The 24,464-nt window shown below is 44.1% G+C and overlaps 4 protein-coding genes across 4 annotated transcripts; 2 read left to right on the top strand and 2 right to left on the bottom strand.

Annotated features, from left to right (window-relative positions):
- The first annotated feature begins 318 nt into the window (after positions 1 to 318).
- Positions 319 to 1,422, top strand: LOC121650529 (trace amine-associated receptor 13c-like). The gene is made up of 2 exons (XM_042002082.1): positions 319 to 511; positions 609 to 1,422. The coding sequence occupies exons 1-2, from the start codon at positions 333 to 335 to the stop codon at positions 1,420 to 1,422; spliced, it is 993 nt and encodes a 330-aa protein (XP_041858016.1). The 5' UTR covers positions 319 to 332.
- Positions 1,423 to 6,162: 4,740 nt separating this feature from the next.
- LOC121650591 (trace amine-associated receptor 13c-like) lies at positions 6,163 to 7,310 on the bottom strand. The gene is made up of 2 exons (XM_042002158.1): positions 7,141 to 7,310; positions 6,163 to 6,982 (listed from the first exon to the last, which is right to left on the bottom strand). The coding sequence occupies exons 1-2, from the start codon at positions 7,308 to 7,310 to the stop codon at positions 6,163 to 6,165; spliced, it is 990 nt and encodes a 329-aa protein (XP_041858092.1).
- A 9,519-nt stretch (positions 7,311 to 16,829) lies between these two features.
- LOC121649923 (trace amine-associated receptor 13c-like) lies at positions 16,830 to 17,974 on the bottom strand. The gene is made up of 2 exons (XM_042001051.1): positions 17,805 to 17,974; positions 16,830 to 17,649 (listed from the first exon to the last, which is right to left on the bottom strand). The coding sequence occupies exons 1-2, from the start codon at positions 17,972 to 17,974 to the stop codon at positions 16,830 to 16,832; spliced, it is 990 nt and encodes a 329-aa protein (XP_041856985.1).
- A 3,529-nt stretch (positions 17,975 to 21,503) lies between these two features.
- LOC121649924 (trace amine-associated receptor 13c-like) lies at positions 21,504 to 22,651 on the top strand. The gene is made up of 2 exons (XM_042001052.1): positions 21,504 to 21,673; positions 21,832 to 22,651. Exons 1-2 carry the CDS (start codon positions 21,504 to 21,506, stop codon positions 22,649 to 22,651), a joined length of 990 nt encoding a protein of 329 aa, XP_041856986.1.
- Positions 22,652 to 24,464: the final 1,813 nt, after the last annotated feature.

Here is a 24,464-nt window from a genome sequence, read left to right as displayed (position 1 = left end):
ACTTTCCGAACCAGTCACGTGGTATAGCCTGACCGCGAGGCTTCGCATGGAATCACTGACATCGCTCCTCATCCTCCTTCATGGATGACTCCACGCATGTTCTGAAGACATGGTGCTGTACGTCCCATCACTACTGAAAACTTTTTTGGGGACAAAAAAGACAAAGTTACTTTAACCTGCAATAAAGAGGTAAAAATAACACAAAGGTCGAGGGTGGGGACATAATGAGAGAAAACATGACGTGCAGCTGATTTAGTGGGAGGAGGGATCGTTGGTGTTGGGGATAAAAGAGTTGCATGTCAGAGGCTGGCTCAGCAGCTCCTCTTCCTCTGATGATGATGATGGAGATCCTGGATGAAGCCAAACTCTGCGTTCCACACCTGAACTCCTCCTGCAGGAGGCCCACACATCCTCCCACCACAGTTATGCTGATTTACGTTCTACTTTCCTCTGTTTCTTTCATCACCGTGGCTCTCAACCTGCTGGTCATCATCTCCATCTCCCACTTCAGGCAGTGATCTAAAATCTTTACATCTTCTTGCAGGATGAGACTTTTTATTCATGTCTGTGCTTAATAATGTGAAATCACTGTGTGCCTCCATCTCCAGGCAGCTCCACACTCCCACCAACATCCTCCTCCTCTCTCTGGCTGTCTCTGACCTCCTCGTGGGCCTCCTGCTGATGCCGGTAGAGATCATCTACATCAATGTCTGCTGGTTTCTCGGAGATGTTGTATGCACTCTGTATTACATCATGGACTACATCATCACCTCTGCTTCTGTTTCTAACATGGTTCTCATTTCACTAGACCGGTATGTTGCAATCTGTGACCCCCTGCGATACCACAGCAAAGTCACCAACGGCACAGCAAAGATGTGCGTGTGCTTGTGTTGGATCTGTTCTGTTCTTTACAGCCTCCTCCTTTTACACGAACAGCTGGAAGAACCGGGCCGGTCCAACTCCTGCTTCGGGGAGTGCGTGGTTGTCATCAGTCACATTGCAGGACTTGTTGATATGGTTTTGACTTTTCTGTTACCCATTGCTGTCATCGTATTTCTGTATTGCAGAGTGTTTGTGGTGGTTTTGCATCAGGCTCGCATGCTGAAGTCTAAGGTTGCAGCTCAGCATTCAGGAGCTCTGACTGTGAGGAAAAAGGAGATGAAGGCAGCCATCACTCTGGGGAAGGTTGTGCTTGTGTTTCTGATTTGTTTCTGTCCACATTATTTCCCCACTATGGCAGGGGAAGACACTTTCATCAACGCTTCATCTGCTGCGTTTGATATCTGGTTGGCACACTTTAAATCCTGCTTGAACCCTGTTATCTACGCCTTTTTCTACCCCTGGTTCAGGAAATCTGTGAAGCTCATTCTGACACTCCGAGTCCTGCAGCCTGGCTCCCGGGAAACCGGGACGCTTTTCTGAGTGAAGTGAGGTGTGAAGGGGAATAAAGTGTTGGTGTATGCTGTACTTGAGTCCTACAGTCAAGTTAATGGTTAATGCTTAAATATGTATTTTTGTATCTGCATTGAATGAACAAAATGTTAGTTACCAACCTTGCAAGCATCATCTCACACCAATAAAACACAAATAATTAGGATTTCTCTCAGCAAATGTTTGTTTTATTTGCAGTTATTTAAGTAATTGTCTATTTATTAATTATATCTTGGACATGCTGAGGATGCGACGTAAGCTCAGAGGGACCAGGCTTTTAGTGGCAGCTCCTCGGTGGTGGAATCGCTGCCACTGCAGGCTAGACAGCCCCACCATCCAGGTTCAAATCTCTTACAACCCATTTCTTCTCTTTGGCTCTGACCCAGCGTCAGAGTTGATTTTATTATTATTTCAACATTATTTTGGTTTTTTTTTATATGTTTTTATTTAGCTTTGATCTTATTTTACATTGTTGTATTATGTTTTTATTTGGGCTGTCAGGTGATTAAAATTTTTAATCAGATTAATCACAGCTTACAAATGAATTAATCATGATTAATCATGATTAATCATGATTAATCATGATTAATCATCATTCACGACTATGCCTGAAATCTGCCCGTTTTTACTGTATTGTATCAATAGAAAGAGCTGAAGCTCTCTTGGGTTGTTCTTTGCTTTTTTACACTAGACGTTCACTTTAGGTGTAATAATCAGTTCAATATTACACAAAATCAAGAGCTTATAAAGCATATCTCATTTGCACCCCACTTTTCCTGGTCATTGCCCTCATCAAAACTTTTCTAGACCTGCCCCTGCATATCTAAAGGATAAACCCTTCCTACCATCTGCCAGCTACTGTGTTAGAGAAGGTCCTGCTCTGGTTTATATCTCAGAACCTGTTCATAATTTCTCTCACCACATTCATGGTCCCTAAATGATCAAGCTATTGTTGAGTCTCCAACATCTGCATCAGCAATTATGTTTCATTCAGCTTCACTTGACAGTAAAAGATTTTCAATATATATATATATATATATATATATATATATATATATAAATCCACAAGGTAATTCTTTCATAAAACAGTGACATCATGTAATCACAGTGGAATTTAAAGGGTTAAAATAAATAGAATAATTACATATTTGGTCGTTTTTATTTGGACTGAAAATAGTGGAAAAATAGGAATTTATAATGTTTGATTGCAGTTTTTGGAAGAGGACTTTTTTGTCCTCTAATGAGCCAAAAGGGTTGGAAACGAAAGTGACCCACAAGGATTTAAGTGACTTTGAACGTGGCATGGTTGCTGGTCTGAGTATTTACTGGGATTTTAACCCACAACCACCTCTAGGGTTTCCAGAGATGGTCCGAAGAAGAGAAAATATCCAGAGCAGCAGTTTTCTGGACCAGGATGCAGCAGAAGACACACCGGGTGCCTCCTGCCAGCTAAGAACAGGAAACTGAGGCTACAATTCACACACACTCACCAACACTGGACAATAGAAGATGGAGAAACGTTGCTGGTCTGATGAGTCTCCATTTCAGCTCCACATTCAGATGCTCGGCTCAGAATCTGCTGGAAACATCATGATATATGTTTGTTTATTATTGGTCTTGGACCTTCTTATTTATCTGACCTACATTTAAGTATGAGCCCTTGTGGACCCTGAGGTCCTCTGGTACTGGCCTTTTAGTTGTTCCTAAAGCCAGGCCTAAAACCTACACTCATTCCTCGTCCCACCTCTACGGGCCTGGTCTGTGGAGCTGGTTTTTGTGACTGTTTTACTAAAGCACATTGTTTTTATAACTCCTGTAGTTAAACTTTCGTACTTGTTGTTCTTGTCATTTTTGTTTTTAGGTTTATTTAATGTTCTACTTTTAACATTTTTAACTTCAGTGTATTCCTCATGGGGACCTCCGTGCAGGACCGTTGCCTGCTTGCCAGGATTGTTGCCATAGGGATGGCTGAGGCCTGGACGGCCGGCTAGGCCTGCCCAGACCTGGGTTGTCCCCTCGGTGGTAGCCTCTGTGGTCATGGAGCCAGAGAGCATTTTGCTCTTCTGAATGAGCAGAATGTTTGATGAAGAGGAGCGTCAGTCCAAGAGCTGTTCTGGTCAGCAGGGTCTCTGCTCCTATCCTCTCCTGTCCTTTCAGATAATGGACGCTCCAGAAGAAGCCGAGCTCTGCTTTTCACAGGTCAGTGCCTCGTGCAGGAAGACACTGAGGCATACTGGGCTGCATTTGTCTGCTCACTGTGGTTCTTAATCTGCTGGTCATCGTCTCTATCTCACTTCAGGTCTCTGCACAACCTACGTGATTACTCTCAATATGCAATCCATATGCATCATAAAATGCTTATTATTGGAAAAGTATCACTGCTTCTGTTAATGATCTAATGTGGTTTTCACACATTCTTCTTCAGCTATCATGTTAAATGTGATAATTATGATAATGGTGCTGCTTGTGATGCATTTTGTCTTAGCTGCATGCTGTGTTACACTCCTCAGTGTTGGTATTCCCTCCTTTCAGGCAGCTCCACACCACCACCACTACCCTCCTCCTCCTCTCTCTGGCCGTGGGTTTCCTGCCATTAGTGTCATGTTCTCTGCCCTGTCTGGGCTCATCAGCTGATTCAGTTCACCTGGGCTTAATTGCCCCTCTGCCTCGGTTCCTGCTCTGACAGGCTACCAGCCTAATTCAGCCCACCTGGTTTTTCCCTGATTGCTGCTTGGTTTCTCTGCACTACCTAATCCCTTTTCAGTCCCTCCTTCTCTGCCAGGTTATCATGTGCTGTGTGTGGTTGAATTTCCGGGTCCTCACAGTCACCCATTACAATTAGAAATCCTCCACCGGCACAGCTGCTGAATTCTGGGTGACTTCATGTGTGCCTACTTTTTAAGTTTCCTTTTTTGTCAGCATCTCAGTGTGAAACATGCTGCGTATTTCAGCTGACCACTTCTTAGCTAGATGTGACCCCATGTTTTATGCCACCAAAGTGACTTCGAGAAGGGTTCGATTCTGTGTTGTGTTCTGTTGGATTCTTTCTGTTCTCCACAACAGCTGGCTATTAAAGGATTTCCTCGGGCCCCCCTGGTCTGCCTCTGATATTTGAAGTAACCTGTTAATTACATGCCTGTTATTTTGCCCCCACATTTATTAACTTGCATGCTGATAGTCACTGTCATCCTGTGGGTTTAATCAGCAACTACAGTTATGTTCTGTGTGTGTGTGTTACTCATGTTTTTGTTGTTGTGATTCATGATTATTTTTTTTATTTTTTTATTCCCCCCCCCCCCCCCCATCTTATCTGGCCTTTTTTATGTGCTCCTGATAATTGTCAGCTTTGTTTATTTGCAGACATTGCAGGTGGTTTGTTTCCTTCTGCAGGTGAGGCAGCTGGTTTCTGTTTTTTCCTGTTTAGACTGAACAGCTGTTGCTGTTTTTCTATCTGGTGTATACTTGTGTCTTTTCTTCTCCACTCTTTTTTTTTCTCTTGTTTAATCTCCTTTCTTTTGCGCCCACCCCCTCGTCAGGTCCAGCACTAATATGTAAATTCAGCAACAGACTAATTTAAAAGTACAGAATAATTAAGGGCCTTACGTCCATAAAGCTCATAATGGTCCCACGTCTTTATCATTAACTTCATAAGTCTATTTTTATGAATGCAGTGACCAGAGATGGGCACTCGAATCTGGGACTTGGACTTGAGTCACACTTAAGTCACATTTCCACTGACTTGAGACTCAACTTGGACTCGTGATTTGAGACTCGTGAACAATTTTACTTTTTTCATGCTCTTCTCTGTCCTATCTCCTGTCTGCTGTCATTGCTGCAGACGTAACGCTGACGTAAGAGCACACAGATGCAGTGCACTCAGTGCAATCAGTCAAAACAGCGACAGCACTGGTAAATGCAGCTGTTGCTGCAGTGCCTGTAACTTTTGGGAATTGAAAACTTAATAAAAAGGGACCAGTATAAGAGCAGCAAACTGGAACATCTGTAATATAAAAATCCAGGATACTGGATCACATCCACTTTCATCCACCTTAAAACACATCTGGAAAGGTTAGTCACTGTGATATGAAGCTAATGTTAGCAATGGGCTTAGAGACATGTAAACCCTAGCTTGTTACCTTTGTACAAAAATAATGTTAACTCCATCAGATTGGTGACATTGGATGTGCTCAGAAGAAGAATAACACATTTACTGAACAGTTTCAGTAAACTGCTTGCTTTTTTTTTTTTTTTTTTTTAAAAAAACCTGTCCTGTCTGACAGCAGAATGATGGTCTGGCTTAACAAATGCCAAGAGGAGCCATTTGGCTATGAGGCTCCTCTTGAAACTTAAATGTTACTCTTTATAATTTTAAAATAAGTTTTTGCTTAGAATTGCTGGACCAGAGAAACAGCAGAAGAAAGGAGTTTTGTTGAGTGATCATGCAAATGCAACCACGCCCCATCAAATGATGAGGCAGGCCGAGAGGGCCCCAAGCCCCGGGCAACCAGCAACCACCACAGAGAAAAGAACAGAGACGTCCACCACAGGAACGGTAATGCATCCAGAGAGGAGGAGGCAGAGGAAGGCCACATCCAGAACCGCCGCCCGCCGGGGAGCGCAGCCCCAGGTGTCCACAGTTTAAACCTATACAGATAAATAAAACGAACAACCTTTTTCTTTACTCTCATTTTTTGTGGTTTTATTTGAGTCAGTGTTTCTGAACAGACATGTCTACAGTATGTTTGCATCACAGGAGTCAGGCTGCAGTATCTGAAGTGTCACAATGAGTTTAACAGATTTCCTAAACCAGGGATAGAAAAAAGCATAGATCACTGGATTTATGCAGGAGTTACAATACAGCAGCCAGACACCAAAAACCGAAAATACCTCTTTTGTTGACAAAGTCTGACCTGCAACAGAGGGATAAAAGTAAATACAGAAACATATCAGAAAAACAAGCACAACAACACCAAGAGCTGTAGCTGCTTTCCTCTCAGACTTCTTAGCTCTTACATGAACACGTCCCTGTAGTGTGACGGCTGCAACATGAGACCTCATGGCTCGAGCCTGAGACACAGCCACCACAAACACCCTCATATACAGAACTATGATTACAATAATGGGGCCAAAGAAGGTCAAAATGACATCAAAAGCTCCTGTTATATAATCAATTACAATTACACATTCTCCATAGCAGGAATTATATCTGTCTGGATCTTTTAAATACTCTTTCAAGATCACACCATTGTAGAAAACAGAGCAGATCCAACACAGACAAACACAGATTTTAACTCTTCTTTGAGTGACTTTGGTGGGGTAACACAAAGGTTCGCATATGGCAACACATCGATCGGCTGATATGAGCACCATACTTCCTACAGAAGCAGATGTAAGAATAAAAGACATGTAGTTAAACAGTAGACAAATGAAGATTCCCAAAGCCCAGCAGCCTCCCATCAGGAGGATTCTAACTGGCATCAACAGGAGACCAACAAGGAAGTCTGAGACAGCCAGAGAGAGGAGGAAGAGGTTGGTGGGGGTGTGGAGCTGCCTGGAAACACAGATAAAAGTCACTCAACATTATTAAACAGGAATATAAGTAAAAACACATCATGCAGCCACTAAAAGGCTGTAATACAAGTAAAGAGAACAGTAATACAGTGCAGGTAGCTACGCTTAATAAGTGGAATAAATTATTTCAGTTTATGCCTGAAATGGGAGATAGAGATGATGACCAGCAGGTTGAGAAACACAGTGAGCAAAGAGATGCAGGACAACAGAATGTAAATGAAAACATAAACATGATGCTGAGGTGGTTTCCTGCAGGAGGTGTTGAGGAGCTGTGGAAAGCAGAGTTCAGCTTCATCCAGAGTCTCCATAATCAGAGAGAGAAGCAGACACGAAGCTGCTGAGCTCTGGCAGCTTCCTGACCGATGCTCTCTTTAAAAAGCTGCTTCATCTCCCTCCTCCCTCTCTGTCTGTCATGTAATCACCAAATACAGTGACTGCAAATGTGCACTCAGTGAAGCTTTGTGGAATGAACCTTCTTTCTTTGTATTTGCTATACCACTTATTCCACTTCAGGACAACTGGAGGCTGCAGTCTATCCCGGCAATTAGCAGGCAAAAAGCAGGGTACACCTGGACAGGTCACCAGTTTATCATAGGCCCAACACAAAGTGATAAATGGATTCACAATGTAAAGCGCTTTGGGTGCCTTGAAAAGCGCTATATAAATCTAATCCATTATTATTATTATTATTATTATTATTATTATTAATATTATTATAAACAACCACTCACATTCACTCCTAGAGAGAATCAAGTGACCAATTAACATGCATTTCTTTGATGCTGGGAGGAGGCCGGAATACCTGGAAAGAACCCACCGGAGCCAGAGTACATGGGGAGAACATGCAATATTTCCCATTACTATTATTATAGTAGTCAAATAAATCATGTAATAAATGAGTAAAAACAAGGCATTAGGTTTGAATGCAATGACCATGCATGGAGCGTTCAGGACGGGAACACATTACACCAGTTTTTAAAATTGCGGCATTGGCTCCCTGTGCATTTCAAGATTGATATTAAGGTTCTTATTTATCTGACCTTCTTTCAAGTCATGAACCCTCACGGACCCTGAGGTCCTCTGGTACTGGCTGTCGCTGATTCAAGGGTGAGGACCAAGACATACGGCAAGGCCTCTTTCCATTGTTACGGCCCTTGTCTGTGGAACAGTCTGCCAGAGAACCTCAGGGCTGCAGAGACCGTTGATGTTTTTAAAAAGTGGCTTAAGACCTACATTTTTAGCTTAGCTTTTAACTAAATTTTATTTGATCTTAATTTATTTTACATAATTTTATTTCAAGTTATCTTATTTTCATTATATTCAACTGTACTACTTCTTATTGATTCATTTATTTATTAAATCTTCTTCCGGCTCTCAACCGAGGCAGACACTTTTTCTTTTCTTCTCCCTCCCTCTCCCTCTCCCACTCTGCCCTGCTACTGTCCTGTCATCTCTCTGAGCCTCTCTCTGCATTTCCTTCCGAACTTAAATCTTGAGATATGGATCTGATCAGCTGGTCCCTAAATGCAATCGACCAAATTTATTCGAACCGGAAAACAGGCGTAGGGGAGCCTGCTTGCCCTGGCGGAACGTTTTCGGCTGGATATGTGATGGATTCCTGGGGAGTGTGGAAAGTCATGTGTCTGTCGATTCTTTCTGTCGAGGACGCTGAGGACATCTATACATTCGGATTCATGATAACTGGGTTTCTGCTGTTTGGAGCGGGCGGTTTCCTGGCATATCGCAAAATTCGGACACTGTCGGCAGTCACTGGCAAGCTGCCGGATTTCTGTGCTGGTGTGTGCCGAGCTATGAACAATCAGGCTTTGGCGGTACAGGAGCTGAATCGTAAACTGGAGGCTATTCCAGTTCTGGATGGCAAACTGGTTGCGATTTCTGGGCTTGTACGTGAGGTGGTCACCAACTTGGAGAAGTTGTCAGCTCGGCTGGATGGAAATTGACCCAAAATTCGGATGATTGGAGTCGCCAGTGGGACCACTGTAGAGACTCAAGGCAGACGAAACAGCTCTGGCCTGAACCAAAACAAATGCTGTTATCAAATTCGGCTCCCTGTGCTGGCCTTGGATGGCTGGCTGAAAGCTCCCTGGAATGTTTCGTTGATGGATGCTCAGCCCCCACCCTCCCCTCACCCTCTTCACGGGCGATGGACTTCAACCTGGATCAGCCCTCAAGGATGCCCCACTATCATCAGGTGGCAGAGACTGTGAGGGAGAACTGGGGCATAGTTCATATGCTCACTTCTACGCACACACATACATGCACCACACTCAAGTACACCACTACAGATACATCCCCCCGTGATTCACTGCCTGGGGCTGCTCCTTACCCCGCTCCTTCCACTCCCTGGCGGCGGGTCGACTGGACTGCGCTCGTGTCAGCTGCGTCCGGACTTGCTGTGATGGGAGACCCCTCCCCCCCCCCCGCCACGTGTTTCTGATGTTGTGATTGTCTGAGTTTTGTTCTTTATGTACTGAGGAGTGTTTTTTTGTATCTCAATAATGGGCCCTTCGGCCCAGTGTGGAGATGCCTTTTTTTTATCCTTTCCAGCTACATCTTACCCCCCTAATGTTACCTTTCACCTATATCTAAGACAAGGAGCGCTGTTAAATGGCTGCTCCGACAGGCTGCCTGTTCCTGTTTGTGTTATATGTTGTTTTGTCTAGTCTTGGATGGGTTGTACTGGAAAACACATTTCACTGTACAATTGTACTTGTATAACTGTGCATGTGACAAATAAAACCTCTTTGAACTCTTTGAATTTATTCATTCTTAGCTGTTTTTATTGTTTCTTAAGGTTATTTAATCTTCATTTTAACTCCAATGTTTTTCTCATGGGGATCCTCCACACCCGGGGTGCTGCCTGCTTAGTCTGGGGGCTGTTGCCGTGGTGATTGCACTTATCGGGGTGGCTGGGGCCCTGCACTGCAGCCTTATGGCTGTGGTGTGGGCTCTGGTCTGTCCTGGTGGGGGTGGTTGCTGCTGTTGGACATGGGTGGACTGGCCCCTGGTGTGGATAGATCCCCATGATACTGATATTGTTTCCTCACAGCAGCATCAGGCCAGATGTTTACCACTTTTAGCATTTTATACGAACATTCATGTCAGAGACAGAAATTAGAGAGTCATGTTTGTACAGAATTGATGTGTGTGTGTGTGTGTGTGTGCGTGCGTGTTTGATTTGATTTGATTTGATTTGATTTGATTTGATTTGATCACTCAAGATACATCCAATCCAATCTGTGTGGTTTTCGTCCTGGTTTTGGAACAATAGACCAGCTCTACACCCTCTTCAGAGTCTTGGAGGGGGCATGGGAGTTCACCCAATCAATTAGAGGTTTCTTAATTAATGTAGGGCAATCAGCTGGATTGGAACAGGACTTCACCACCTAAACCATTTTAATGTTCTTTCCTTGGGTGTGTTAAAAGGCGCTTTTTAAATAAAATGTATTATTATTATTATTATTATTATTATTATTATTATTAATCCTCCATGAGCCACCACCTTATCGCGGTGGAGGAGTTTGTGCGTCTTGACGATCCTAGCAGCTATGTTGTCTGGCTATTTTTTTGCCCCTGGTAGGGTCACCAGGGCCAGGAGTGACTGGTGGTTGTGGGTTCTTGGTGGTTTCCCATGGTGCAGGGCTGGATTGCTCTGCAGTGATGTTGGCTCTGGGTCTGGCCCTGTCAGGGGTTGTGGGGACCAGCGGTTGGGGTCACCTCGTGGCGGGGGTGAGGCCACTGGTGGTACCTGGGTTGGTGGGCGTCGGCCCTGGGCCAGGTGGCCGGGCTATTCAGGGGCAGGCCTGGTGGGGGTTCTGGGCTCTGGTGCCTGGGGGTGGCCCCACCTCCCTCCAAGGTGGTGGGGTCCATATGTGCCGGGGGTCTGGGTCTGCTCGGATGTGCTGCCATGGTGTAGGTTGGTGCATGCCCTGGTGCCTGGTACCCAGGGTATGGCCCGGGGGCAGGAGGGGTGTAGGGGGCTGAGTGGGGTTCGGGGGATTGTAGGGGGAGGTGCTGGGGTGTGAGACAGGGACATTTGTATGTTGTGTGTGTGTTTATGCTGTGGATGATGTGTGTATGGGTGTATGTGTGTGTGTGTGTGCGTATACATGTGCCAGGATTAGTAGGAGTGTGAAGATCACGGGTGAGTAGGTGGGGTGGGGAGGGATGACATGACCCTCTAGGGGAGGCCTGGGTGGGCCTGGGGGTGGTGTCCCATGGATCTGGGCTCTCCTGTTTTTCTCCTGCTGCAGTCACTGCATGGCCTGGTCGTGGGGGGCGGCTGCCTCTGGCCTGTCTTGCCCTGGGGGACCTCCTGGGGAGTAGGTGTGCCTCATGCCAGCAGAGGCTCAACATCCAGAGGGAAGTTTGATTCCCAGACCCCTCTTCTTTCCTGCTCTCTTTCTCTCACACACACACAAGCACGTAGGGACTTGGGAGGCGTGCACGGCATGCGGGGTGTAGCTGAGGGGGCCATTTAGTGGCCTCTTCGGCTGCAACCTGGCGACTCAATTGCACTTAGACACCAAAACACAAGAAACACAACACACAAACAACATCTGGGGGGGCGTGTCATGCAGTTAATGGTGGGCGGGGCCACTTAGGCGGCCTCGTACCCAGCACAATGCGGTCACTGCCCCTCAATTTTAATTGCAAACAACACACACTTCATAAACAGTCAGGAGTGGGAAAGGAGAGGGTAAAGGGGACCTCTCACACCCCTGTTCCCCCTGGGTGTGGCCGGGGGCGGGCGGGTGGAGGTGGTTGCACCAGGGGCCGGGACCCGGATTGGCTGCACTAGTGGGCTGCTGGCTCTGGGGGTGCCGGGTCTGACGCATCTAGGTGGGTGGGGGAGTTGCTGGGGGTGGTGGTGGGAACCGTGCTTGGAGCTCACTGCCTTCTAGTCCACCTGGGATGTCCCCCACAGGGCATGTTGGGTGGGTTATGTATGGCATGACTGTGTGATAGTGAGTGCTTATGGGTACAGCGCAGGGGAGGGTGTGAGTGTGGGATTATAAGGGGTGGAGTTTGGAGTAGGTGGAGGGTGGGGGGAGGGGGGGTTGATGGCGCCCTGGTTCCCAAGTTGAGCGGCTGGAACATCGGGGTGTGTGCTGGCCCACGCTGGGTGGTTGTCTCAGGGGGGGCTGGTTCTCCTAGGCATGGTGCCGGCCCTCTACGTTTGTAGGGTGGGGGGGACACCTCTGGGCCCAGGGCCCTGGACCCTTTGCTCGGGCCGCCCTGGATGGCTGGTTCCTGGCGGGTCCAGCTGCTGCCGATCTTGGCCCACTGGAGCATGTGCCCCAAGACCATGGGGGTTTCTGGCTGGGGCTCTCCTTTGCCACCCCCGGGTGGGGCTGGAGTCGTCTTCAGGATGGGGTAGCTTGGGTTCGTGCTCCGGGGCTTCTGCTGAGGGCCCGGGTCTCTGGGCTGTTCTCATTTGCCTCTAGCCTCCGCACGATCTCACTCACCACTCTTCATCACTGATCACTCCTCTTCCTCAGCTTATGCATGCTGACACAGTCACTGAGTTGTCCAGTGAGTTTATACACTAAGAGATCATTTCTCTTTTTTCTGTGAGTTAGTATCTGGTTGTTGTGCTACTTTCATGATATGTCTTTTTGATTTGGTTATTATTTAAGAATTCTTAATGACTAGCAGCTCTGTTTTTCTGTAAAAGCCGTAGGAAACTTTCTGGTGTGTTTGTGTACCAGTGTAACAGTTTGTTGTCTGGTGATGGTGTGAACTGAAGGGTCGTTGCCTTCTGTCTGTGGTGTTTTTGTCTCCTCTTTCTTCTTTCTTCTCTCCCTTTTGCTTCTTTTTGCTATTTTCCATCTTTTTCTGTCCCCTTCAGTCAGGTCCAGCAAGATTAGATAGATTCCATGATTCAAAGTAAATAAATGAATCAGATCATCAAGAGGAGCCTTATATCCATAAGCATCCCCTTGGCAGAGCAAATTTGTTCAGCACGATACAGCAACCATACCATTATTCTGCTTCTATGATGCTGGACAGGACAGGTTTTAAAAAAAATCTGGTGGGGTTTACTGAGTTGTCTCACAACCAGGCCAAGTTCTTTTACAAGGTTCTAGTCCATGAATTCAGTGTCCGCTCTGAAGTCAATGAATGCTTCTATGGTTGTGCGTTGGGCATAGAACATGATTTGGGTTCTGATGGGTGTGGCAGAGAAGGATTTCAGTCCAAGTGTCTGACTCAATAAAGACCTCTGATTCTCTACTGAGCATTGAATTTTAATGGGCAATTTGTCACCACACACGTCTCACCTCCACAGTAGAAACAAAGGTGTTTCTGCAATCTTCATAATTGCTGCTATGGGGTTAATTTGGTTCTGCCAAGTTGCATGGGTTCTGGAGTCTCAACGGGGACAGGTAAAGGTGGAGGTGCTGGGTCAGTTGCTGGTAGAGGACTTATGGTAAAGACGGCCCTTCTCACTGCATCTCTCGACATAACGGTGGACATGAGAAGCCAGGCACTCAAGCGCTTCAAGAGTTTTGGGGGGGTCATGAGTTGCCACCTCATCCTTTATGTCATCAGAAAGGCTTTGGTAGAAAGCATCACACAGAGCATCCAGTTACTCAATTACTTACTGTGGCCAATGTATGAAAGTCTGTAATGTATTATTCAGTTACCGGCCTGCTGCATTGCTTAATTGAAAACAAACGTCGAGCTGCCTCCTGTTCAGGTAGAACAGGGTCGAAGACCCTTATTAGTTCCTTGGAGAAATCTTTGAATGAGTAACAGAGCAATGAATCTTAATCCATTCAGCTGTTCCCCATATCTTAGCTTTACCAGAAAGACGTGATATGACAAACGCCACCTTTGCCCTTTCTGTGTGAAAAGATGAAGGTTGAACTTCAAAATGGATATTGCACTGGACCAGAAATGGTCTACACAGAGAGGGCTCACCACAAAACCGCTCCAGTGGAGTTAGTCATGGCTAGTACATGGGTGATGCAGGGTGGCTGGAGGAGGGTGGTGATGTTGAGCAGCACTAGATGGATTAAACGGTTCTTGTAGAAAATACATCATCTCTTGGACAGTAACTTCCAATTTTGTTATAGAGGACTCGACCCTGTTGCGCGAGTCCTGGTTTAGTGTCAAGTCCATTGTGCCCAGATTGTACTGTAATGGCCTGGGAAACTCAGACTCAAAATAAGCCAACCTGGTTTCCTGGGGAGGCAGTACAACAGAGGTGGCAGTGCACCAAAACAGGTGGTAGTAGCCAAATAGTGAGGAAGATTGGCAGAGGGCTAGATGAGAGGGTGTGGTCGAGGCAGGTAAGGGTCCAGAAGAAAATGGCAAAGCTCCATAGGGAACAGGCAAGACAGGAATCCGTTGGGGAGAAGAGACCAAAAAACACTGTGGCAAAAGCTTTGGAAGAGAATGTTGGATTGCTAGCACACAACATCAGATAATCTGGCACTGGAAAGCGAGCAAAGGAAAGTTAAATGCCATGTGAAACAGGTGAGCAGCATGAGCAATCAAGCACAGGTGGAAAACAACCAGGGACCTGGCCAGCAGAGCACCAGTCAGACCATCACACTGTTGCTGATTTAGGAATGGGTGCAATATTTACTGGACCTGCAAGTATTGGATCTAAATTTAAGAAAATATTGATTTTTTATTTTTTTATTTTTATTCATTTTAAAAAGTTTAAAAAGAGAAGGACAGAGCATTTGTCAGTTTAAGCTACAGATCAGTGCTGGTACTGAATGCTGGTAGATAAGGCGCATTAGAGTACAGATCTTCTAAGCAGACCAGACAATAGGTGTCACATAGTAGATTACTTAGTACAACCAAAAGTGACTTGCGACCTGACTTATGCTGGGCTTACACCAGAAGACTTTTAAAAAATTTGCAAAAGACTCTAGAAAACTACCAGCTCACACCTAAAGACAAATGTTTAGAGTTTTAAGTCTCAGCCTAGTCTCAGACTGAGATTTGACAAAGACCGTGAATAACTATTTAGAAGACTACAACTAGATTCTTTCAACATTTTTTGTGATATGTTGGACAGTTGATATGGAACAGGGCGGATCTGCCCACAGCAAAGCGAACAAGGGGAGAGTTTCCCTCCAGGGAAATATACATCATCATTATTAAGTGTGGCTTTGCATCTCCCCAGGTTTTTATACCGACTCATCAGAAAAGGAGGGTTGAATAAGTTTTCTATTCTTCTCTCATTTGTTAAATCATGATACTGTAACATATAAATTATCCACAGCACACGTTTACTTCTTAATAACATCCGCTCCTCTGTCTGGACGGTTCATCTACAACGTTTCATCACAGCTTCTTGTTCGTCTATTTTTTTTTTGCCAGTGTTTCTGCTTTGTCAGAGCTCATCTATTGGTTGTGCGACTTGCGATAATATCAAACACGTCAAATATTGTCACAGATCCAAGACTAGGGATAGATTGACGTTAAACAGCGCAGATTACCGCCTTAAACCTAACGATGAGATGACGGGAGCGTGCTGTGACTCCAGTAAAACTTTTAAGATTTCCTAAAGACTTCCATTTTTAGTCTGCAACTGTGAAATCGTTTGGTGTGAGCCCAGCATTAGACTTGCAGAAAAGGACTTGTGAACATCTCTGACCCACTAAAAAAACATCTCATATCATGTCCACCTTGCTAATACCTCCTTTGGTTGGACCCCTTTTTTTCAGAACTGTCTTAATAGACAGTGTGATAGATGGAAGCAGGTGGTGGAAACCTTCCTCAGAGGTTTTCTCCATGTTGACATGACAGCATCACACAGTTGCTGTAGGTTTGTCGGCTGCATCCATGATGAGAATCTCCCGTTCCACCACATCCCAAAGCTGCTCTACTGGACTGAGATCTGGTGGCTGTGGAGGCCGTTGGAGTCCAGTGAACTCATTGTCATGTTCTAGAAAGCAGGTGGAGATGATCTGAGCTTTGTGACATGGTGCATTACCCTGCTGGAAGTAACCATCACTAATCATATATAACAGAAACACAATCATATTGAGTTAAATTTCTCTCTATAAGCAGCAGCCTAAGCTGTTGATACAAGGCAGGATGTATTCATGCTTTCCAGATGAACCAACTTTCCACCAGCACCTAAAGGGAAACCCCACATGCACACACAAGCTGTTCCATTATCCAATCCATGCACATCAGGCCATGCATGCACATGCATTTAAAAGTATTTCTGTTTGTTTCACAGGAAAACTTTTGGATATACAAACTATCACATCTGTGAGGTTGAATGATTAAAATCATGATGCAATGTATTAAAATTTGTAAAGTAGGTAAATTATTTCATAAAATGTTAAAACGACCAGATATTTCTATGTAAAAACATTTGTAGCCAGTTAAAAAATATTTTGTAAGTGCATGGAGTGAAATTGTGAGACTAATTTCACTCCATACTGAGTCACTTATACACCTCAGTTCAGTTGAGCTCTTGGGAAGGAGGAAGAAGCCACTGCAGGATGGTTCAATGCAGGATTTTAAGTTAAGCTTCTAGTTGTATAGCGGCACTTTTGTGTGATCTAGTGCATGTAAGTTGTTGTTGTTTACACAGGCTTTATGTTTAGGAAAATGTTAACCAAAATCAGTATGAAACAGTTTAAGGTTGCAGAAACCTGGTTCATCTAAATATCCTGTCAGACTAGAAGCAGCATGTTTTCAAGCAACATGATGGAAGGCAATGATGTTTAGAGCATATTTAGGCCTATACAGATAAATACAACGAACAACCTTTTTGTTTACTCTCAATTTTTTGTGGTTTTATTTGAGTCAGTGTTTCTGAACAGACATGTCTACAATATGTTTGCATCACAGGAGTCAGGCTGCAGTATCTGAAGTGTCACAATGAGTTTAACAGATTTCCTAAACCAGGGATAGAAAAAAGCATAGATCACTGGATTTATGCAGGAGTTACAATACAGCAGCCAGATACCAAAAACCGACAATACCTCCTTTATTGACAGAGTCTGACCTGCAACAGAGGGATAAAAGTAAATACAGAAACATATCAGAAAAACAAGCACAACAACACCAAGAGCTGTAGCTGCTTTCCTCTCAGACTTCTTAGCTCTTACATGAACACGTCCCTGTAGTGTGACGGCTGCAACATGAGACCTCATGGCTCGAGCCTGAGACACAGCCACCACAAACACCCTCATATACAGAACTATGATTACAATAATGGGGCCAAAAAAGGTCAAAATGACATCAAACCCTCCTGTTATATTATCAATTACAAGTACACATTCTCCATAGCAGGAATTATATCTGTCCGGATCTTTTAAATACTCTTTCAGGATCACACCATTGTAGAAAACAGAGCAGATCCAACACAGACAAACACAGATTTTAACTCTTCTTTGAGTGACTTTGGTGGGGTAACACAAAGGTTCGCATATGGCAACACATCGATCAGCTGATATGAGCACCATACTTCCTACAGAAGCAGATGTAAGAATAAAAGACATGTAGTTAAACAGTAGACAAATGAAGATTCCCAAAGCCCAGCAGCCTCCCATCAGGAGGATTCTAACTGGCATCAACAGGAGACCAACAAGGAAGTCTGAGACAGCCAGAGAGAGGAGGAAGAGGTTGGTGGGGGTGTGGAGCTGCCTGGAAACACAGATAAAAGTCACTCAACATTATTAAACAGGAATATAAGTAAAAACACATCATGCAGCCACTAAAAGGCTGTAATACAAGTAAAGAGAACAGTAAAACAGTGCAGGTAGCTATTAATAACTTGAATAAATTATTTCAGTTTATGCCTGAAATGGGAGATAGAGATGATGACCAGCAGGTTGAGAAACACAGTGAGCAAAGAGATGCAGGACAACAGAATGTAAATGAAAACATAAACATGATGCTGAGGTGGTTTCCTGCAGGAGGTGTTGAGGAGCTGTGGAAAGCAGAGTTCAGCTTCATCCAGAGTCTCCATAATCAGAGAGAGAAGCAGACACGAAGCTGCTGAGCTCTGGCAGCTTCCTGACCGATGCTCTCTTTAAAAAAGTTGCTTCATCTCCCTCCTCCCTCTTTTAGAAAAAGTCTGTGATGTAATCATCAAATACTGTGACTGCAGCTGTGCACCCAATGAAGCTTTATGGAATGAACCTGCTTTCTTCTCAGTTTCTTTTAAGTTTTAACTACAACCTGCAGATCTACATCTACATCTGCAGATGTTATTAAATACATTCATTCATTTATTTGCGAAACCACTTATTCCACTTCAGGACAACAGGAAAGCTCCAGTCTTAGCAGGAAGAAGCAGGGTACAGCTGGACAGGTCACCAGTTTATCATAGGACCAACACAGAGAGAAACAACCCCTCACATTCACTCCTAGGGAGAATTAAGTGACTAACTAACCTAAGATGCATGTCTTTGATGTTGGGAGGAGGCCAGAATACCTGTAAAGAACCCATGGAGTACATGGGGAGAACAGGCAAATTCCACACAGAAAGGCCCCTGTTTGTTTATTATTTCATTTTTATTATTATTATTATTTTACTTGTCAAATAAATAATATAAAATTTGAGTTAAGAAAAAACCTCCTCCCTGAGCGGCCACCCTACTGCGGTGGAGGAGTTTGCATGTCCCGACGGTCCTAGGAGCTATGTTGTCGGGGACTTCATGCCTCTGGTAGGGTCACCCATGGACCAGACAAAGCTCAACTCAATAGACCCCTATGATGACGACAAACTATGGATCCAAGTTTCACTTGCCTGGATGTAGGTTACCAGGGTCCCTTCTGGAGTCCTGACTGTTGTTTGTGCTTATGTACGAACAACAGTTCAGAGTACCCCACATTCTGGAGTCCTTGAAAGGGGTGTTGGAGAGCACTCCTTCGAGGGACTCCCTCGTTCTGTTGGGGGACTTTAATGCTCACGTGGGCAATGACAGTGAGACCTGGAGGGGCATGATTGGGAGGAACGGCCACCCTGATCTGAATACGAGTGGTGTTTTGTTATTGGACTTCTGTGCTTGTCATGGATTGTCCTTAAAGCACCATAGCACCAGGTTCTGGCACAAAAGTGTCCACATGTATTGGACTTGCAGCCACATGTCTTGGACACTCGGGTGAAGAGAGGGGTGGAGCTGTCAACTGATCACCACCTGGTGGTGAGTTGTCAGATAGTGGGTGAGGATGCCAGTCAGGCCTGACAGACCCAAGCGTGTTGTGACGGTCCGCTGGGAACGTCTGGCGGAGTACCATGTCAGAAAGAGTTTCAACTCCCATCTCTGGCAGAGCTTCAACCATGTCCCGGGTGAGGTAGGGAACATTGAGTCTGAGTGGGCTGTGTTCCGTGCCTCTATTGTTGAGGTGGCCAACTGGAGCTGTGGCTGTAAGGTCGTCAGTGGCTGTCGTGGCGGAAATCCCCAAACTTGTTGGTGGACATTAGCAGTGAGGGATGCCGTCAAGCTGAGGAAGGAGTCCTATCAGGTCTTTTTGGCCTGTTGGACTCCAGAGGCCGCTAAGCGGACCGTGGCTTTGGCAGTCGCTAAGGCAAAAACTCAGTATGGGAGGAGTTCGGAGAGGCCATGGAGAATGACTTCCATATCTCTCTCCATTTATCTCTCATATCTTAGATCCGACCCCTCCCCAGTCACTACAGGTCTGCCCCAGGGCTCTGTCCTGGGGCCCCTTCTTTTCATCACATATCTCCTTCCCCTTGGCCATATATTCTGCAAATTTAACATTAATTTTCACTGTTTCGCGGATGACACCCAGCTCTACCTCTCATCCAAGCCCAACTCTACACTGCCACCCACCTCCCTCACCTCCTGTCTATCTGAAATTAAAATCTGGTTCACCTCAAGCTTCCTGAAACTAACTAAATAGTAATAAAACAGAAATTCTTCTAGTTGGAACAAAATCTATGTTATCCAAAGTAAACAGTTTCTCTATAACCATTGCCGACTCCATAGTCTGCGCTTCCCGCTGGCTACCAGTATTGCATCGTATCCAGTTCAAACTGCTCCTCTATACCTTCAAGGCCATTCATAACCTCACTCCTCCATATCTGTCCGATACCATCCACATTACCACTCCATCTTGCTCCCTTGGATCCTCCTCCTCCATAAATCTGATCACCATGGGGAGCAGGAGCCCAGCCTTCAGTCGCTATGCTCCCCAGCTTTAAAATTCTTTGCCACCAGATTTTCAGGAACTATGAAACGCTTGCCATTTTCAAATCCAGAATCAAAACTCATCTCTTCAAAATTGCCAACACATTTTAACCACTAGACTGCAAATTTACTCTGCCATTCATCCATTTCTGTTTCTTTTTTTTGGGGGGGGGGGTCATTAATGCACTTTGTTCTTGTTTTATTCCTGATTGCTTTTATATGGTATTGTTTTTATGTTGTAAAGCATCCTTGGGTGCTTTGAAATAAAATGTTTTATTATTTTTTATTATTATTATTCAACTGTACCCCAGGCACTCGTGTGGGGGGTGCTCCAGCTAAATAGAGTACCTCCTTGTCCAAACTGTTCAGTCTCCATACAAACGGTGAAGAAGCTTGGTTTACAATGCCCGCAGTAAATCTGATGCATTTTTGGTGAGGGTTGGACTCCACCAAGTGGCCCTTCTAGACTGATTCTTTGCTTTTTGTGAATAATGTGGTTCTGCTTCTCTCGGTTGGGAATGAGGTCCTGCCCAAAGTGAATGAGTTCAAGTAACTACATCAAGGTACTTAATTTTATCTATTTATTTATTACATTTGACCTCAATCTTGCACAATATTAGAAAAAGATCAGCTGTTTTAAGTTAATGACATAAGCATAGTAAAAACTTTTGGTAATGTAGTTTCTCTCCCTGTGCTCTGCTCAAACTTCCCACCAGTTCTGTTCTTCTCACCGTTGTCTGTCTCTCGGGTGAAAACGCACTGCGGGCCCTAAAAACCCGGAGAACTTCCGTTGTGTCAGTGAATTTGCAGCGTTTTCTTCTTGCAGTTGTTTTCGTTTATGCAGCGCATTTTTGTATCTGTAGCACATTTCTGTATTTGCAGCACGTTTGCACCTATCGGCCACCGTACATAAAAACACTGCACCATGTTGAGCTTCTGCTCGCAATACACTGTGATATTTATTGACCCATCTAGTGACCGTCAATGCTCACTACTTTTCAAGTTGTATTGTGAGTAATTTTGAGTGCCCTACTTTTTTCTCTCTAGACATTCGGACACCCCTACAAAATGGTGTGGCCCCTATGTAGGGAGTAGGGTGCACATTCAGACACAGCCATTGCCTTTCTAGAGCTTGAAAACAGATCTTTCCTGGATCATCAACTGAGAAGACAGCAGGTTCAATCCACAAAGTTTGATTGGGTACACAATTATGGTAAATGCATGGAATGATTACGTCAGACCAAAAGAGGGAGGAGGGAGATGAAGCAACTTTTTTAAAGAGAGCATCGGTCAGGAAGCTGCCAGAGCTCAGCAGCTTCGTGTCTGCTTCTCTCTCTGATTATGGAGACTCTGGATGAAGCTGAACTCTGCTTTCCACAGCTCCTCAACACCTCCTGCAGGAAACCACCTCAGCATCATGTTTATGTTTTCATTTACATTCTGTTGTCCTGCATCTCTTTGCTCACTGTGTTTCTCAACCTGCTGGTCATCATCTCTATCTCCCATTTCAGGCATAAACTGAAATAATTTATTCCACTTATTAAGCGTAGCTACCTGCACTGTATTACTGTTCTCTTTACTTGTATTACAGCCTTTTAGTGGCTGCATGATGTGTTTTTACTTATATTCCTGTTTAATAATGTTGAGTGATTTTTATCTGTGTTTCCAGGCAGCTCCACACCCCCACCAACCTCTTCCTCCTCTCTCTGGCTGTCTCAGACTTCCTTGTTGGTCTCCTGTTGATGCCAGTTAGAATCCTCCTGATGGGAGGCTGCTGGGCTTTGGGAATCTTCATTTGTCTACTGTTTAACTACATGTCTTTTATTCTTACATCTGCTTCTGTAGGAAGTATGGTGCTCATATCAGCCGATCGATGTGTTGCCATATGCGAACCTTTGTGTTACCCCACCAAAGTCACTCAAAGAAGAGTTAAAATCTGTGTTTGTCTGTGTTGGATCTGCTCTGTTTTCTACAATGGTGTGATCCTGAAAGAGTATTTAAAAGATCCGGACAGATATAATTCCTGCTATGGAGAATGTGTAATTGTAATTGATTATGTAACAGAAGGGTTTGATGTCATTTTGACCTTCTTTGGCCCCATTATTGTAATCATAGTTCTGTATATGAGGGTGTTTGTGGTGGCTGTGTCTCAGGCTCGAGCCATGAGGTCTCATGTTGCAGCCGTCACACTACAGGGACGTGTTCATGTAAGAGCTAAGAAGTCTGAGAGGAAAGCAGCTACAGCTCTTGGTGTTGTTGTGCTTGTTTTTCTGATATGTTTCTGTATTTACTTTTATCCCTCTGTTGCAGGTCAGACTTGGTCAATAAAGGAGGTATTGTCGGTTTTTGGTATCTGGCTGCTGTATTGTAACTCCTGCATAAATCCAGTGATCTATGCTTTTTTCTATCCCTGGTTTAGGAAATCTGTTAAACTCATTGTGACACTTCAGATACTGCAGCCTGACTCCTGTGATGCAAACATATTGTAGACATGTCTGTTCAAAAATACTTTTTCTACTTCAATTTGACTTATAAAAGGCCAAATTTGGGCAGTAAAGAAAAGGTTCTGCTCTGTATTTATCTAGATATGCTTGAATGGATCATTCAAGCATATAGCAACTACCAAATGTTGCAGAAAAATGTTGTTGCATAACATGAACCCTTCCTGAACCTGTGAGTGACAAGATCAGATAAGATAAGATAAGATAAGATAGACGCCTTTTAGGTGTTTACCCAGTCTTACAGTAAAGATGTAACATGGAGTAATTGATCAACCTAATTGCTAATACTGATCACACAAAAATGTTTCTTGACATGATCTTCAGCCATTGAAACGACTCCAAACCTTTTTCTTGTTTACATCCAAATGTTTCATAAACTGCTCTCCTGTTACAGCAATCAAAACTAACTTGCAAAGTATGTGCCAACTCACATGCAGATTAATGGACGTATTAAACTATGTTCCATGTATTTCACATTTAGTCCATTTATTTATATTTTATTAAGTTTTCAAGAACATATTAAACAATGAACACACAAGACAGCAGCAACAGGCATAAACATATAATAGTACAAATCATGTAAAGGTCTCATAAAGAGAGACAGAGAGAATAAAAGGGTTAGGGTTATTTTCAGGAGACAGGCAGAGAGGGAGGTGGGTGGGAGCGTGGAATTTGGTTTACAGGACAGGTAGAGCTGGGTGTCATCCGCATAACAGTGGAAACAGCTATTGAATTTATAGAAGATGAGACCAAGGGGCAGGAGATAGGTGATAAATAGAAGAGGCCCCAGGACAGAACCTTGGGGCACACCAGTGGAGACTGGGGAGGGATCGGAAGTGAAAGATTTGAGTTTTATGTACTGAGTGCGGCCATTGATATAAGACTGGAACCAGAGAAGTGGAAGGAGTGGAAGTGACACCGAGTGAGGAGTCTACTGAGGAGGATGGAATGGGATATGGTGTCGAAAGCAGCACTTAAGTCAAGGAGGATGAGAATGGAGAGAAAACCAGAGTCAGCTGCGAGGAGAAGGTCATTGGTGAGAGGGTTCCACACCTGCACTTTTCCCGCATTATTTTTCAAACTTGTCCTGAGCTCTGCACCAACATGTCTGCTCTAGCAGATCTCTGGTCGTCTGTTTGTGGAGTGCAGCTGCTCCTCCTCCTCTCATGTTCCATGAATCATGATGGGGATCAGCTGATCGGCTTTTCTTGCGTTTGTTTATGGTTCAGCTGAGAAAGAAGAAACTAGCGTTTCATGGTTCACATATTTATCCCAAAGTCTTGTTGTCGGCAGGACCTTCTCTAACACAGTAGCTGGCTGGTGATAGACAGGGTTTATACGTCAGCTATATGGTCGACTGAAACTGTCAAAATAGAAATTAAATACAGAAATATAAAAATGGCTCAATAAACAAATTGGTGTACCAATAAATTATACAACAAAATGTAAAAAAATGTTTTTCCATTAAGAAGCCTATAAAACATAACACAAATTTACAGTTTTAAATTAACTTTATGTTGATATTTCTATTTATTTACTTTTCCGTGTCATTTTCAGTTCAATTTATTTATTTATTTATTTGGTGGTTTTATTATGCTTTCTTCATTTATTTTTATGTTTGTATTTATTTTGTGGTATTTTACTTTTACATTTTCTTTTCCAAGCATATTCAATTTCTGTCGGGGATAATTGCCTTGGCACGACACTATATATATATATATTGTCTCATATATATATAAAGTTGGAGTTGCAGTCCCTGAAAACGGAACTGAGTGCTAGCATTGCAGCTATTAACACGGAG

The sequence above is a fragment of the Melanotaenia boesemani genome, chromosome 12 (assembly GCF_017639745.1).
Source record: "Melanotaenia boesemani isolate fMelBoe1 chromosome 12, fMelBoe1.pri, whole genome shotgun sequence".
Classification (NCBI taxonomy): domain Eukaryota; kingdom Metazoa; phylum Chordata; class Actinopteri; order Atheriniformes; family Melanotaeniidae; genus Melanotaenia; species Melanotaenia boesemani.
The sequence above is the reverse complement of the archived record's forward strand: the minus strand, read 5'-3'. Positions and strand labels throughout refer to the sequence as shown.

Bases quoted from the DNA above. Each gene is read 5' to 3' on its own strand.
- LOC121650529 (XM_042002082.1), top strand. From the start codon at position 333: ATGATGATGATGGAGATCCTGGATGAAGCCAAACTCTGCGTTCCACAC. The intron at 512-608 runs GCAGTGATCTAA...CTCCATCTCCAG, and splicing joins ATCTCCATCTCCCACTTCAG to GCAGCTCCACACTCCCACCA.
- LOC121650591 (XM_042002158.1), bottom strand. From the start codon at position 7,310: ATGGAGACTCTGGATGAAGCTGAACTCTGCTTTCCACAGCTCCTCAAC. The intron at 6,983-7,140 runs GCATAAACTGAA...CTGTGTTTCCAG, and splicing joins ATCTCTATCTCCCATTTCAG to GCAGCTCCACACCCCCACCA.
- LOC121649923 (XM_042001051.1), bottom strand. From the start codon at position 17,974: ATGGAGACTCTGGATGAAGCTGAACTCTGCTTTCCACAGCTCCTCAAC. The intron at 17,650-17,804 runs GCATAAACTGAA...CTGTGTTTCCAG, and splicing joins ATCTCTATCTCCCATTTCAG to GCAGCTCCACACCCCCACCA.
- LOC121649924 (XM_042001052.1), top strand. From the start codon at position 21,504: ATGGAGACTCTGGATGAAGCTGAACTCTGCTTTCCACAGCTCCTCAAC. The intron at 21,674-21,831 runs GCATAAACTGAA...CTGTGTTTCCAG, and splicing joins ATCTCTATCTCCCATTTCAG to GCAGCTCCACACCCCCACCA.